The sequence below is a fragment of the Salmo trutta genome, chromosome 2 (assembly GCF_901001165.1).
Source record: "Salmo trutta chromosome 2, fSalTru1.1, whole genome shotgun sequence".
Lineage (NCBI taxonomy): Eukaryota > Metazoa > Chordata > Actinopteri > Salmoniformes > Salmonidae > Salmo > Salmo trutta.
This window is the reverse complement of record NC_042958.1, coordinates 31,343,928-31,360,080: the sequence shown is the minus strand read 5'-3', so window position 1 is coordinate 31,360,080 and position 16,153 is coordinate 31,343,928. Positions and strand designations below refer to the sequence as shown.

General features: G+C 40.6%; 1 protein-coding gene across 1 annotated transcript in view; it reads right to left on the bottom strand.

The window, feature by feature from the left end:
• The window catches only part of LOC115154048 (cadherin-20-like), a 168,655-nt gene that overhangs the window by 19,940 nt on the left and 132,562 nt on the right, over positions 1 to 16,153 (bottom strand). The window contains exons 3-7 of the mRNA XM_029699875.1: positions 9,964 to 10,258; positions 9,106 to 9,225; positions 8,426 to 8,593; positions 5,984 to 6,171; positions 5,253 to 5,506 (exon numbers count right to left, since the gene is read on the bottom strand). Coding sequence (XP_029555735.1) covers positions 5,253 to 5,506; positions 5,984 to 6,171; positions 8,426 to 8,593; positions 9,106 to 9,225; positions 9,964 to 10,258 — 1,025 coding nt within the window. The remainder of the gene's footprint in view (positions 1 to 5,252; positions 5,507 to 5,983; positions 6,172 to 8,425; positions 8,594 to 9,105; positions 9,226 to 9,963; positions 10,259 to 16,153) is intronic.

Here is a 16,153-nt window from a genome sequence, read left to right as displayed (position 1 = left end):
GAAAGTATTCTGGCTCCCAGGTGTCTTTCATACAGGTAACGAGCTGAGATTAGGAGCACACTCTTAAAGGGAGTGCTCCTAATCTCAGTTTGTTACCTGTATAAAAGACACCTGTCCACAGAAGCAATCAATCAATCAGATTCCAATCTCTCCACCATGGCCAAGACCAAAGAGCTCTCCAAGGATGTAAGGGACAAGATTGTAGACCTACACAAGGATGGAATGGGCTACAAGACAATCGCCAAGCAGCTTGGTGAGAAGGTGACAACATGTGGTGTGATTATTCGCAAATGGAAGAAACACAAAAGAACTGTCAATATCCCTCGGCATGGAGCACCATGCAAGATCTCACCTCGTGGAGTTGCAATGATCATGAGAACGGTGAGGAATCAGCCCAGAACTACACGGGAGGATCTTGTCAATGATCTCAAGGCAGCTGGGACCATAGTCACCAAGAAAACAATTGGTAACACACTACGCCGTGAAGGACTGAAATCCTGCAGCGCCCGCAAGGTCCCCCTGCTCAAGAATACATATACATGCCCGTCTGAAGTTTGCCAATGAACATCTGAATGATTCAGAGGACAACTGGTGAAAGTGTTGTGGTCAGATGAGACCAAAATTGAGCTTTTTGGCATCAACTCAACTTGCCGTGTTTGGAGGAGGAGGAATGCTGCCTATGACCCCAAGAACACCATCTCCACCGTCAAACATGGAGGTGGAAATATTATGCTTTGGGGGTGTTTTTCTGCTAAGGGGACAGGACAACTTCACCGCATCATTTGACGGGGCCATGTACCGTCAAATCTTGGGTGAGAACCTCCTTCCCTCAGCCAGGGCATTGAAAATGGGTCCTGGATGGGTATTTCAGCATGACAATGACCCAAAACACACGGCCAAGGCAACAAAGGAGTGGCTCAAGAACAAGCAAATTAAGGTCTTGGAGTGGCCTAGCCAGTCTCCAGACCTTAATCCCATAGAAAATCTGTGGAGGGAGCTGAAGGTTCGAGTTGCCAAACGTCAGCCTCGAAACCTTAATGACTTGGAGAAGATCTGCAAAAGGAGTGGGACAAAATCCCTCCTGAGATGTGTGCAAACCTGGTAGCCAACTACAAGAAACGTCTGACCTCTGTGATTGCCAACAAGGGTTTTGCCACCAAGTACTAAGTCATGTTTTGCAGAGGGGTAAAATACTGATGTCCCTCATAAAAATGCAAATCATTTGATAAGATTTTTTATATGCATTTTTCTGGATTTTTTTGTTGTTATTCTGTCTCTCACTGTTCAAATAAACCTACCATTAAAATTATAGACTGATCATTTCTTTGTAAGTGGGCAAACGCACAAAATCAGCAGGGGATCAAATACTTTTTTCCCCAACTGTACATGCAAAATAAAGACCGTAACTCGTGTAATTCCTATTGGAATCCAGCAAGAGTGGGGCTATCCAAAATTTGCATTCAAAATGACTGCCAGGTTGCATTCAAAATGACTGCCAGGTTGGGAAGACTAAGGTATGAGTCTAACTTAAACAGCGTTTGACATGCTTCGAAGTACGGTAATGGAATATTTTGAATTTTTTGGTCACGAAACCCGCCGGGCGCGTCACCCTTCGTTACCCTTCGGATAGTGTCTTGAACGCACAACAAAACGCCGCTATTTGGATATAACTATGGATTATTTGGAACCAAAACAACATTGGGTGATGAAGTAGAAGTCCTGGGAGTGCATTCTGACGAAGAACAGCAAAGGTAATCCAACTTTTCTTATAGTAAATCTGAGTTTGGTGAGTACCAAACTTGGTGGGTGTCAAAATAGCTAGCCATGATGGCCGGGCTATCTACTCAGAATATTGCAAAATGTGCTTTCACCGAAAAGCTATTTTAAAATTGGATCACCGCGATTGCATAAAGGAGTTCTGTATCTATAGTTCTTAAAATAATTGTTATCTTTTTTGTGGACGTTTATCGTGAGTAATTTAGTAAATTCACCGGAAGTGTTCGGTGGGAATGCTAGTTCTGAACGTCACATGCTAATGTAAAAAGCTGGTTTTTGATATAAATATGAACTTGATTGAACAAAACATGCATGTATTGTATAACATAATGTCCTAGGAGTGTCATCTGATGAAGATCATCAAAGGTTAGTGCTGCATTTAGCTGTGGTTTTGTTTTTTGTGACATTATATGCTAGCTTGAAAAATGGGTGTCTGATTTTTTCTGGCTGGGTACTCTGCTGACATAATCTAATGTTTTGCTTTCGCTGTAAAGCCTTTTTCAAATCGGACAGTGTGGTTAGATAAAGGAGAGTCTTGTCTTTAAAATGGTGTAAAAAAGTCATATGTTTGAAAAATGGAAGTTTTCGAATTTTCGAGGACTTTGTATTTCGCGCCACGCCCATCATTGGATATTGGAGCAGGTGTTCCGCTAGCGGAACGTCTAGATGTAAGAGGTTTTAACCTGTTTGGGATAGGGGGCAGTGTTTTCACGGCCGGATAAAAAAACGTACCCAATTTAATCTGGTTCCTACTCCTGCCCAGAAACTAGAATATGCATATAATTAGTAGATTTGGATAGAAAACACTCTAAAGTTTCTAAAATTGTTTTAATGGTGTCTGTGAGTATAACATAACTCATATGGCAGGCCAAAACCTGAGAAGATTCCATACAGGAAGTGCCCTGTCTGACAATTTGTTGTCCTTCTGTAGCATCTCTATCGAAAATACAGCATCTGTGCTGTAACGTGACATTTTCTAAGGCTTCCATTGGCTCTCAGAAGGCGCCAGAAAGTGTAATGGGGTGTCTACATTCTCTGGGCGAAGAACAGCAGGATAATTTGTTAATGGTCAGCCTGGGAACAGTGATGCTGAGAGGCGCATTCACGAGAATTCTAAAAAAAATTATTTCTGCCTTTGAATGAATACAACGTCGCCCGGTTGGAATATTATCGCTATTTTACGAGAAAAATAGCAGAAAAATTGATTTTAAACAGCGTTTGACATGCTTCGAAGTACGGTAATGGAATATTTAGAATTTTTTTGTCACAAAATGTGCTTGCGCGTCACCCTTCGGATAGTGACCTCAACGCACGAACAAAACGGAGCTATTTCAATATAACTTTGGATTATTTCGAATTATGTCAAATTAGCTAGCCTGTGATGGCCGAGCTATCTACTCAGAATTTCGCAAAATGTGCTTTCGCCGAAAAGCTAATTTAAAATCTGACACCGCGATTGCATAAAGGAGTTCTGTATCTTTAATTCTTAAAATAATTGTTATGTTTTTTGTGAACGTTTATCATGAGTAATTTAGTAAATTCACCGGAAGTTTGCGGTGGGTATGCTAGTTCTGAACATCACATGCTAATGTAAAAAGCTGGTTTTTGATATAAATATGAACTTGATTGAACAAAACATGCATGTATTGTATTACATAATGTCCTAGGAGTGTCATCTGATGAAGATCATCAAAGGTTAGTGCTGCATTTAGCTGTGGTTTTGGTTTTTGTGACATATATGCTTGCTTTGAATATGGCGCTGTGATTATTTTTGTCAGGGTACTCTCCTGACATAATCTAATGTTTTGCTTTCGCTGTAAAGCCTTTTTGAAATCGGACAATGTGGTTAGATTAACGAGAGTCTTGTCTTTAAAATGGTGTAAAATAGTCATATGTTTGAGAAATTGAATTTATAGCATTTTTTAGATATCTGTATTTCGCGCCACGCTCTACCATTGGATATTGGTGAGGCATTGCGCTAGCGGAACGTCTGTCCCTAGCATATAAACTGGCACAACTATTTCAGTAAGGGGTGCAATAAGTCCATATAACAGATTGAATTAGCTTAGAAAAATGTATGTTATTTACATAAGCATAATATTAATTAATCAATCAACATGCAAAAACATAGATATTAAAACAACCAACTCTGAAAATCAAACTGCAATAGCTTATGCTGGGAAATATGATAATGATGGGTGTCGTTTTGGTTAACTGGTTATAATGGTTGTCGTTTTAGTTATAATGGTTATTTTATACCAATGACCGTTAATTTAACACTCACAGAGTTAATTTAACAACTTAATCAACACTAGAAATGTTACACTGTTGATTTTATTGCAAACACTGCTCACTGCGTCCAACATTCATGACAAAGGTGTTTCAAAGAGCTGTCAGTCAAGGAGAACTCTTGAATATAAGCTCCCCGCACATTCAGCCTGTCTTTTCAAACTTCCTGGTATTTAGCCATGAGAAGAAAAAGTACTTTGAAGTGATAGTTTAAATTTAAAATCCGTTGTATTGGTGTATGGCCAGTGACTTTTACAGAGAGTCCACCAAGAATTATCCGTTCCATTTGAGAGAAAAAAATGATAGCTGTGTTTGACAAAATCAACGGTACAAAACTCGATCTATTTTATTCTTACGTCAATGTGTTGACTTTGAACTTATATACTAACATCACCAATGTGAAATAAAAAGGATGTGTAATTCCCACCATCAACATGTGAGCTTGGTAATGTAGTAACACATACTGTACTGTCCACATCATGGAAAGTTGTGTAATATACATTAATTAGATATGGCAAAGGAATGAAATATCTTAGTTTAGGATGACAGTAAATAAAGCAAACATCTTTTTTTAATAATCACATGTATTTAACCATTTAGAGATTTAAAATAATCCTCCGAAACACAATTTAACCAGATGCTCTAGAGTAGAGCGTCCATAGGGTCTGTGCAGCAGGCTGAACGTTTAATTAATTAGAGGTACGGTCTGGAGAGTGAGGCTGCTGCATCTCAAATGGCACCCTATTTGGGCCCATAGGGCTCTGGTCAAAAGTAATGCAGTATACAGGGAATAGGGTAACATTTGGGGTACACAGCTCCCTTCCAACCCAATATCTGCTCTGAGAGTGAGGTAAACACACTGACTCTGCATCATTGAAAATAATGGGAAAGTCCCCTAAAACCACACAATGGCAGTAAGCTTTGACTGATTAGGGTCCTCGACAGGTCATCATTACCACCATCCTCATCAAATTAACTAAAATCACATAGACTACTGTCTCTATCACTCAGAGCTGTCACATCAGCTCAATGGCTTTTGAACATAGCCTTGTAGACTCCAATATCATACTGCCACCATCTGGTATCATACTGCCCCCTTTTGGCCACATGATTGCATTATATGGACAGTGTTGGTTAATTAGAACATATTGGGTGTTATTTTGTTGTGGTTTTAACCCCATCCTCACCTGATGGAGGTGTTGGCAGCATCGGGGTCTCTAGCGGAGACCGTCATAAACACTGTGCTGATCTCTGTGTCCTCAGGGACCTCTATGTAGTAGGCAGCCGAGCTAAACTCTGGGGGCTCGTCCACATCCTCTACGCTGACGTGAACGATGGTGACATGGCTGAACGGGCCCTTATCTGGAAAACGGTGGTCAAGGTGTGTGTTGGCTCCTTCTATCTTCAGAGTGTAGCTCGCCTTGGTCTCAAAGTTCAGAGGCTAGATGAGAGAGACATGCTGACAGCGTTAGTAGATATGGTGTATCATAGGTAGGTATCAATCATATAAATACTCAAGTAAAGATGTAGGTTTACGATGTAGACTTAAGTCTATCTCAAGTCTGAATCAGGCCCCAAGACACCTTCACTAAACAAGCAGAGGTTTACAGGTATGTTGAGAAATAATCCATTAAGAGAAAATCAGCTGTTTATCAATCAAATAATGATTCTAAACTTGTTCTCTGGGCTTAACTGAGGTCAATGTGACTCATAACTGCTGTGTTGACTCGTGTCAGTGGTTCTGAAAGCATGTCATGACCTTTCATTGATGTCTATCCTGTGTGTGTGTGTGTGTGTGTGTGTGTGTGTGTGTGTGTGTGTGTGTGTGTGTGTGTGTGTGTGTGTGTGTGTGTGTGTGTGTGTGTGTGTGCATGTGCTTTTATTGATGTTATCTTTCATTGATGTCTACCCTCTGTACCTTTTTGATGGTGATGATGCCAAACAGGTTGGTTGGGTCTGTGTTGATGTCGAAGGTGTCCCTCCCGTCTCCGTCGATTATGCTGTACCTCATCTCTGCATTGATGCCAATGTCACGGTCCTTCGCCCGAATACGACCCACAACAGACGACACCGGAGCCAACTCTGGAACACTCATCTGGTACAGCTCTGAGAAGGTGAAGAAGGGAGCATTGGAGAAAGAGAGAGAGAGAGAACAAACAACAGGTTAATCCAGGTTCAAATCAATTCAACGGATATTTGGTCAGCTCTTATATCTTCTATCCTCCCCATATTTAGAAATGTATTCACATTCCAAATAAATGTAGTTATTAGATAAACAGATGTTTAATATTGAGGTGGTGTCCAATTCAACCACAGAGCTGTGTGGCCTTAAATTTCCATAACAAAACATGGGTTGTTTCATTTATACTCATGATGTTTGCTGGTTGATGTTCTAAGGTTTTTAGCCCTGAGCCCTGGGTGAATATCAATAACAACTGTGCGTTTGAGGGATTCTTTTTTGTGAATATCTATTGTTGTCTGTCAGGTTGGGTACTATGTCAGCAAAAGGTAGACAGAGAGAAATCAAGTTTTAGTCGATAAAGCAATTTTAGAATGTGTTTGGCCAATCTTCCTCTAGAGGGCACCAAACCTCTTAAATTACACCAAGACATTAAGAGGACAAACCCATGAACCGAGAGCACAAACTACGGAGCACAAATTGCTTCAGACTGAGAGCCGGTTCGTAAATTGGGGTGTATTGTCATATGGGTCAACGAAAATTTTATTTCAACAATTTAACCTCTTTTCAAAAACGGGTGAAAGAGGTTCCCAATTTGAGGTGCTCCTTACTGTCTGAACTGAAGCGGTCACACATTATGGTTGTCAGACAAGTGCCCCCATAGCATCTCACAATGTATTAAAGTCTCACTTAAGTGATGTCACTAATTGGAGAGAAGAGAGGGAAGGGGGAAGAGAGAGAGAAATAAGGGTGGTGGTGGGGTTCCGAGGAGGAGACGAGACCACCAGTCAGGCAGACAGCTAGGGGATGTCTTGCGGCCGAGGATAGCCAGATCAGAGGGAGAAAGAGATTGAGAGAAGGATAGACAGATGACCTGATGAGGATGTTAATGAGGAGAGCAGGAATGGGGCCAATCAAAGAGACAGCATGGGTCCGGAATAGGACTGGTTGCCGGGTAACGAGAGAGAAACTTACTTGACACATTGGAAAGAATTCACAAAAAAAACAGAGCAAACTAGAATGCTATTTGGCCATAAACAGAAAGTACACAGTGGCAGAATACCTGACCACTGTGACTGACCCAAACTTAAGAAAAGCTTTGACGATGTCCAGACTCAGTGAGCATAGCCTTGCTATTGAGAAAGGCCGCCGTAGGCAGACCTGCCTCTCAAGAGAAGACAGGCCATGTGCACACTGCACACAAAATGCGGTGGACTGCCTAACCTCCTGCTAAATGTATGACCATATTAGAGACACATATTTCCCTCAGAATACACAGACTCACAAAGAATTCAAAAACAAACACAATTTTGACAATCTCACATATCTATTGGGTGAAATACCACGGTGTGCCATCACAGCAGCAAGATTTGTGACCTTTTGCCACAAGAAAAGGGCAACCAGTGAAGAACATTGTAAATACAACCCATGTCTTTGTTTATTTATCTTCCCTTTTGTACTTTAACTATTTGCACACAATATGACATTTGAAATGTCTTTATTCTTTTTGAACTTTCATGAGTGTAATGTTTACTGATAATTTTTATTGTTTATTTCACTTTTGTTTTTTATCTACTTCACTTGCTTTGTCAATGTTAACATGTTTCCCCATGCCAATAAAGCCCTTTATTGGCATGGGGAAATTGAGGGAGAGGGAGAAAGAGAGGAGAGGGGTGGGTGGAGAGAAGGAGATCAGTGAGAGGCTGGGGGACTGGATGGATGGATGATGATGACAGAGAGGGGAAGGGTTAATGTGCTGGTGACTGACTGGTGGCCAAAGAAAATTATGATGCGGGAGGAGAAAGAGAGCAGAATCTGAAGGAGATGGACAAGCGAGGAGATACACTGTGGTTGAAGTGGAGGAGAGAGTTGGAGAGACAGAGCAAGAGAAGAGGAAGATGAGGACATAAGAGGAAGATGAGAGTTCAGGAGAGAAAGAGCAAGAGGAGTGGGAAGAAAAGAAAGAGCAAGAGGAGAGTATGAAAAATGTATTAAAATGTATGCACTCACTACTGTAAGTCGCTCTGGATAAGAGCATCTGCTAAATGACTAAAATGTAAGAGGGAAGGAGAGGGTTAACAAGAATGAAGACAAGGAAGTCAACAGTCTTGAGCATAAATTGAAGAAGGGAATTAAAATAAACAAATACGGCACATGAGGAGAGGAGTCTCTGGATCTTACTCTGATCAAACATGGGTGGGTTATCATTGACGTCACTGAGGGTGATGTTGACCACTGTGGTTCCGGCCAGACCCCCTAGCTGGCCTCCCATGTCCTTGGCCTGGATGATGACGGAGTAGTTCTCCCTGACCTCGCGGTCCATGCCCGCCAGAGACACACGCACCACGCCTGGGGGATGGAGAGAAACATGGGAGGGGGGGGACAAGAGGAAAGAAAGTGGGGGGGCAAGAGGGAAGAGAGGTCACAATTAGAAACAGTGTGATTGGGAGGGTCAGCAGTGCAGTCGTCAGGCAGATTAGGGATGTGTCTTGGACAGTAACCCAAATGGCACCCTTTTGCCAATGCACTTTTTAAGGACCAGAGCCCTAAGTGCACTATGGAGGAAATAGGGTGCCATTTGGGATGCACAGGTGTCTTCATTGATTTGCCAGTTGTTACCATTGGCAGCCACAAGAGGGCATTCTTAATAACCAAGTTGATACATTTAAAATCTGTTGTGTTTTTGCCCTCAGCCTGTATGTTTGTTTGTGTGTACTTCTGGGAGGAGCAAACGTAAGTGCCTCAGCTCTTTGCCAAAACATGGCAATCTACTAACATAACTAAAACACAAATGTTGTAATTGCTATCGTTAATGCAGGTTCGATTATAATTTATTCCAAACGTCCCCTGTGCTCACATACCAGTCTTGGCCTCTACAGAGAAGTATGGCTGTCCCTGTAGGATGCTGTAGACCACCCTGGCACTGTTACCATACGTAGGGTCATCTGCATCTGTGGCTGTCATCCGAATCACCTCAGTGCCTAGGAAAGGAAGGAGGGAGGGAGGAGAAGAAGAGAGTGACATGGTGAGCAATGTTATTTCCACACAATTGGAATGACTCATTCTATTTGTATGGTTATTTCAACAAGGCCTGTTTAAAAAATGGCCTGTTCATCTACATAAAACTGCTTCAATGTTGGCGAATGGTATAGGCTATAAAGGCAACTGTGTCTGTACCTGCACTCACTGGTGGATTTATAAATATTGTATCCCACTAGTGCATCATTTTGATGGCATAATGATGATATTGCAGAGCCATCAATAACTTGCCTATTATGTTCACAGACTGAAACATCCTCATCTCCTTACCATCATACACTACATAAATACACTGCTGTGAATAACCACAACAACCTTTATAGAGAGAATTTTAAACAGAGTTTGCTAACTAAATGAATGGATGAATTGAATGTTCAGAAGCAGCAGCACAATGTCCAGCTTGGTCTGAAATGGCCCTGGTCAAAAGTTGTGCACTATGTAGGGAATCGGGTGCCATTTTGGATGCACACTCTGGCTACGTCCCAATTATCCACAGTTCTTCCAAAGTGTGCACTTGCACACTTCCTGTCATGGATTTTTTTTAATGGGTGTAATCATTGGCTTGAGGGAGTTTTCTACTATTTTAAAATCGATGCGAGACAGAGTGCAAGTGCACACTTTCGGAGAAGAATGGGGAATCGGGACTTTGTCTCTGACCACCAGAATCTCCCTTGACTCACCGATGGATGACATCTCAGGTATGGTGGCCTGGTAGGGCCCTTCCAAGAACTTAGGTTCATTATCATTGATATCCTGGATTTTGACGATAAACTCAGACTCAGGCTCCAGGGGTCGATCTGTCTGTCTGTTCCAGGCCTGGGCTCGCAGAAGGTACTGGGCCTTCACCTCACGGTCCAGCCTTTTGATAGCATGGATGTCGCCTGTACTGTCGTCAATGGTGAAGGTGGTGCCCGCACCGTCGCCTGACAGGATGTACTTGATGGAGCCGTCCCCTAGGTCCATGTCTGAGTGGAGCTGTGGGGGTCACAGGTCAGATGTTAGGAGTCAAGACAGCTTAGGAGCCAGATATCCTATAATATAATAATAATAATTAAGCAGACGCTTTTATCAAACGCGGCTTACAGTCATGTGTGCGTACATTTTACATATGGTTGGCCCTAGCAAGAATCAAATCAACAATTCTTGCATTGAATGCACCATGCTCATGTTCTATATGTAATTGTATGTTATTGGTGGCACACTTTTTCTCCATCCCTAGGAAACACAGCTAATTAATCAAATTGCATTCTGAACTGAAGATCATGCTTAGGTGATTATTGGAGTCGGGTGTGTTAGCTGGGGCTGGGGCAAAACTGTGACACCAATCAGGCCCCCAAGGACTGGAATTGCCCACCCCTGTGTTAGACCATACTTTATAGTAATTTAGGTGTTTGGGCTTGATTTAGCATGGCGTTTACATTTATTGGGACTATTTGATTAGTGGTGTTATAGTAGCAGGCAAACTAAATCAAGCACAGCTCAAGTACAGTACTTGAAAGTATTTCAGATACTGAATTCGACCCAGGTCTGGTCTGGTCCATTAGAGGTCAAGGACCACTGTATACATGGTCATTATAATGCTGTTTGTCTGGGCTCTCTCATGAGACGAATGGTATAGTGTACGTCCCAAATGCACCAAGCATCAACAGGCTCACCAGGCTGCTATTTGACCCACAATAGTCTTCTGATTATACAGACTGCGTCCCAAATGCATAGGGTGCCTATGGGCCCTGTTCAAAAGTAGTGCACTATATAGGGAATAGGGTGCTATCTGAGATAATATTGTTCTATCAGGTATAGCTTTAATCACGGTTGGTTGGGCATCAGAAGAAGAACAGTAATCATGTCCAGCTCTCCTGATCAGTGGTGCTAGTGGTTCTTAAGGAAGCTACAGACATATCCCAAATGGACCCATAGGGCTTTGGTCAAAAGTAGTGCACTACATAAGGAATAGGTTGCCAAAGACCATTGTTGGTCTTTTAGTACAAATACCAGCCTGTTGAGCCTATTGATGCTTGGTGCAATCACAACCCCAATCTGTACACACACAGACACATACACAGCTCAGCATGCACACCACACAAACGGCTACCGCCCGCTAACATTATAATAACACTTTCCTTTCAAGATAACAAGTTAATCCTTTTACCTCTGGCTGCTGAAATATCACAAACTTAATGTTATGTTTTACACTACCCTTATGGAAAAAAACACACATTTGGCATGTGATCACGTTTCACATGTCATCTCATGTGATTACATGTCATCATGTGATCTTATGTGAAGTTAATGTGACAATATGGGGATGCAAAAATTCAACATGTTATTCCATGAAACTATACAACAACATTTGAACGTGTTTCACATGTAAAACTGCACATTCGAATTTCATGTGAATGTGAAGTCCATACATGAGAGTTAGATTTTCACTTGTGAACATTTTTCACATGTGAAAATGTAATTTTGGTATTTGGTATTTTATTAGGATCCCCATTAGCTGTTGCAAAAGCAGCTAATGGGGATGGGGTCCGCACAAAACATGAAACATAGTACAGAATTACATAATACAGAACATCAATGGACAAGAACAGCTCAAGGACAGAACTACATAACAAAAGAATTTAACGTACACATAGCCTACATATCAATGCATACACACAAATTATCTAGGTCAAATAGGGGGGAGGCGTTGTGATGTGAGGTGTTGCTTAATCTGGTTTTTTTAAACCAAGTTTGCCGTTTATTTGAGCAATATGAGATGGAAGGAAGTTCCATGCAATAAGGGGTCTATATAAAACTGTATGCTTTCTTGAATTTGTTCTGGATTTGGGGACTGTGAAAAGACCCCTGGTGGCATGTCTGGTGGGATAAGTGTGTGTGTCAGAGCTGCGTGTAAGTTGACTATGCAAACAATTTGGGATTTTCAACACATTAATGTTTCCTATAAAAGGAAGAAGTGATGCAGTCATCTCTCCTCAACTCTTAGCAAAGAGAGACTGGCATGCATAGTATTTATATCAGAACTCTGATTACAATGAAGAGCAGAATGTGCCGCTCTGTTCTGGGCCAGCTGCAGCTTAACTAGGTCTTTTCTTGCAGCACTGGACCACACGACTGGACAATAATCAAGATTAGACAAAACTAGAGCCTACAGAACTTGCTTCTTGGAGTGTGGTGTCAAAAAAGCAGAGCATCTCTTTATTACGGCCAGACCTCTCCCCATCTTTACAACCATTGAATCTATATGTTTTGACCATGACAGTTTACAATCTAAGGTAACGCCAAGTAATTTAGTCTCCTCAATTTGTTTGTTCAACAGCCACACCATTCATTACCAGATTCAGCTGAGGTCTAGATTTTAAGGAATGATTTGTACCAAATACAATGCTTTTAGTTTTAGAGATGTTCAGGACCAGTTTATTACTGGCCACCAATTCCAAAACAGAATGCAACTCTTTGTTAAAACCTGTTGGGGCTAGGGGGCAGTATTGAGAATTTTTTGAAAAAATATGTGCCCATTTTTAACTGCCTCCTACACCTACCCAGTAACTACAAAATATGCATATACTTATTATATATGGATAGAAAACACCCTAAAGTTTCAAAAACTGTTTGAATGGTGTCTGTGAGTATAACATAACTCATTTGGTAGGCAAAACCCTGAGACAGATTCTGACAGGAAGTGGATACCTGATGTGTTGAATTGACTTTGAGCCTATGCCATTGAAAAACAAAGGGGGTGAGGAATATTCTGGCACTTCCTATTGCTTCCACAAGATGTCCCCAGCCTTTACAAAGTGTTTTGAGTGTTCTACAGTGAGATCTGACCGAATAAGAGCCATGGAACGTGATGGTCCATTAGACCCCTGGCGCGCGATTTGATGGTGGGTACTCTCATTCCGAAACGTTTTAAAAGAAAACCCAATGGTCCGCCTTGAATTTTATTCATGTTCTGGTTAAAAAAGGCCCTAATGATTTATGCGATACAACGTTTGACATGTTTGAACGAACGGAAATATATTTTTTCCGTTCTTGAAGTGAAGTGAAGTCCGGCTGGCTTAGATCATGCGCTACAACACAGAGGTTTTTGGACATAAATGATGAGCTTTTTTGAACAAAACTACATTCGTTATGGACCTGGGACTCTTTGGAAGTGACATCTGATGAAGAGAATCAAAGGTAATGGATTATTTATATAGTATTTTCGATTTTAGATTCCTCCAACATGGCGATTAGTCTGTATCGCAATGCGTATTTTTCTGGCGCAGTGCTCAGATTATTGCAAAGTGTGATTTCCCAGTAAGGTTAATTTTAAATCTGACAAGTCCATTGCGTTCAAGAGATGTAAATCTATAATTCTTTGAATGACAATATAATATTTTAGCAATGTTTTCTAATATTAATTAATTATTTTGTTGTCATGACTTGACTGCCGGTATTGGAGGGAAACGATTTCCTGAACATCAACGCCATAGTAAAACACTGTTTTTAGATATAAATATGAACTTGATAGAACAAAAAATGCATGCATTGTCTAACATAATGTCCTAGGAGTGTCATCTGATGGAGATTGTAAAAGGTTAGTGCATAATTTTAGCTGATTGTATGGTTTTGGTGACGCCTGTCTTTGAATCGACAATGCATTGCACACCGCTATTGTCAATGTACTCTCCTAACATAACCTAACTTTATGCTTTCCCCGTAAAACCTTTTTGAAATCGGTAAACGTGGTTAGATTAAGAAGATGTTTATCTTTCAAAGGCTGTAAGTTAGTTGTATGTTTGAGAAATTTGAATTTGTACATTTATTTGGTTTCAAATTTGCCGCTCTTGAAATGCACCTGCTGTTGATAGGGTGCGCCACGGGGGGCACGCTAACGTCCCACATAGCCTCAAGAGGTTAAGGGTTTCAGTGACTTCATTAACTGTGGTTGCTGTTGCATATATATGGTTGAATCATCAGCATACATGGACACACATGCTTTGTTTAATGCCAGTGGTATATCATTGGTAAAAATAGAAAACAGTAGAGGGCCTAGAAAGCTGCCCTGTGGTACACCACACTTTACATGTTTGACATTAGAGAAGCTTCCATTAAAGAAAACCCTTGAGTTCTATTAGAGAGATATCTCTGAATCCATGATATGGTAGAGGTTGAAAAGTCATAACACATACATTTTTTCAACAACAGGTTATGGTCAATAATATTGAAGGCTGCACTGAAATCTAACAGTACAGCTCCCACAATCTTCTTATTATCAATTTCTTCCAAACAATCATCAGTCATTTGTGTCAGTGCAGTACATGTTGAGTGCCTTTCTCTATAAGCATGCTGACAGTCTGTTGTTAATTTGTTTAAAACCTCTTTGGGCTAGGGGACAGTATTTTGACATCTGGATGAGAATCGTGCCCAAAGTAAACTGCCTGTTACTCAGGCCCAGAAGCTAGGATATGCGTATAGAAAACACTCTAAAGTTTCTAAAACTGTTAAAATAATGTATGTGAGTATAACAGAACAGATATGGCATGGACAAACTATCCAGAAAAAAAATGCAGCCCTACACTGATTCCAATGGCTGTCATTTTTAATATGAAGGGAAAACATCCCAGATTGCAGTTCCTAGGGCTTCCACTAGATGTCAACAGTCTTTAGAAAGAGTTTCAGGCTTGTTTTTGGAAAAATTTGCTAGAATTTGTAGTTTTTCTAAGTGGCTCCCATTTTGGCTGTAATGTTTTCACGCTCGTGGATGAGAGCGCATACTTTGTTGTTTATGTCCTGTAAAGACAATAACGATTCTCTGTCTTAAATTGTATAGTTTATTTACGTATTAGGGTACCTGAGGTTTGATTATAAACATTGTTTGACTTGTTTGGAGAAGTTTATTGGTGACGTTTGGGATTAATTTTGTATGCATTTTGAAGGAGGGAAACCGGTGGATTATTGAATGAAGCACGCCAGCTAAACTGAGTTTTTGCAGATATAAAGAAGGACTTTATCGAACAAAAGGACCATTTGTGATGTAGCTGGGACCTTTTGGAGTGCCAACAGAAGAAGATCTTCAAAGGTAAGGCATTTATTTTATCGCTATTTCTGACTTTTGTGGCGCACCTGCCTTGGTTGGAAAATGTTTTTAATGCTTTTGTGTGCTGGGCGCTGTCCTCAGATAATCGCATGGTGTGCTTTCGCCATAAAGCCTTTTTGAAATCTGACACAGCGGCTGGATTAACAAGAAGTCAAGCTTTTTTCTGATGTATCACACTTGTATTTTCATGAATGTTAAATATTACTATTTCTATCATTTGAATTTCGCGCTCTGCAATTTTACCGGATGTTGTCGAGGTGGGTCGCTATTTGGCTTCCCTCCAGGCCTGAGGACAAAGACTTTCTTCTAGGATCAAATTAAAAATCTGCAATTCACGTATTATTCTCCTCACATGTGAAAAGGTGGTCTTAACATGTGAACTCCAAGTGTAATACATGTCAACATATAGTTTCACATGTGAACAACTGACCTCACGCTTAGTTTTTCCATAATGGTAAACTCTTGTAGCTACCTACAAGAGTTGTCATGACGATGCTTACAATCATCCTGTATGTGTGTTTGGTAAGGTGACAAGAGCTGGGTTCAAATACATGTGTCTTTGATTATTTGTTATTTAATTACTTATTTACTGTGTATTTTCAAATAACTTCCTATAAAAAGGAAATGTCCTTTAAATATTCAAATACTTATTTCGAAATAGGCTATATTATTTCAAATACCAAACAGACCTGGGTTCAAATGCACGGTAGTATTAATTTGTATTTAAAAATACTCTTTGAATTTCAGTATTTTAAAATACAAGTATATTTTCAAATCCATAATTGAAA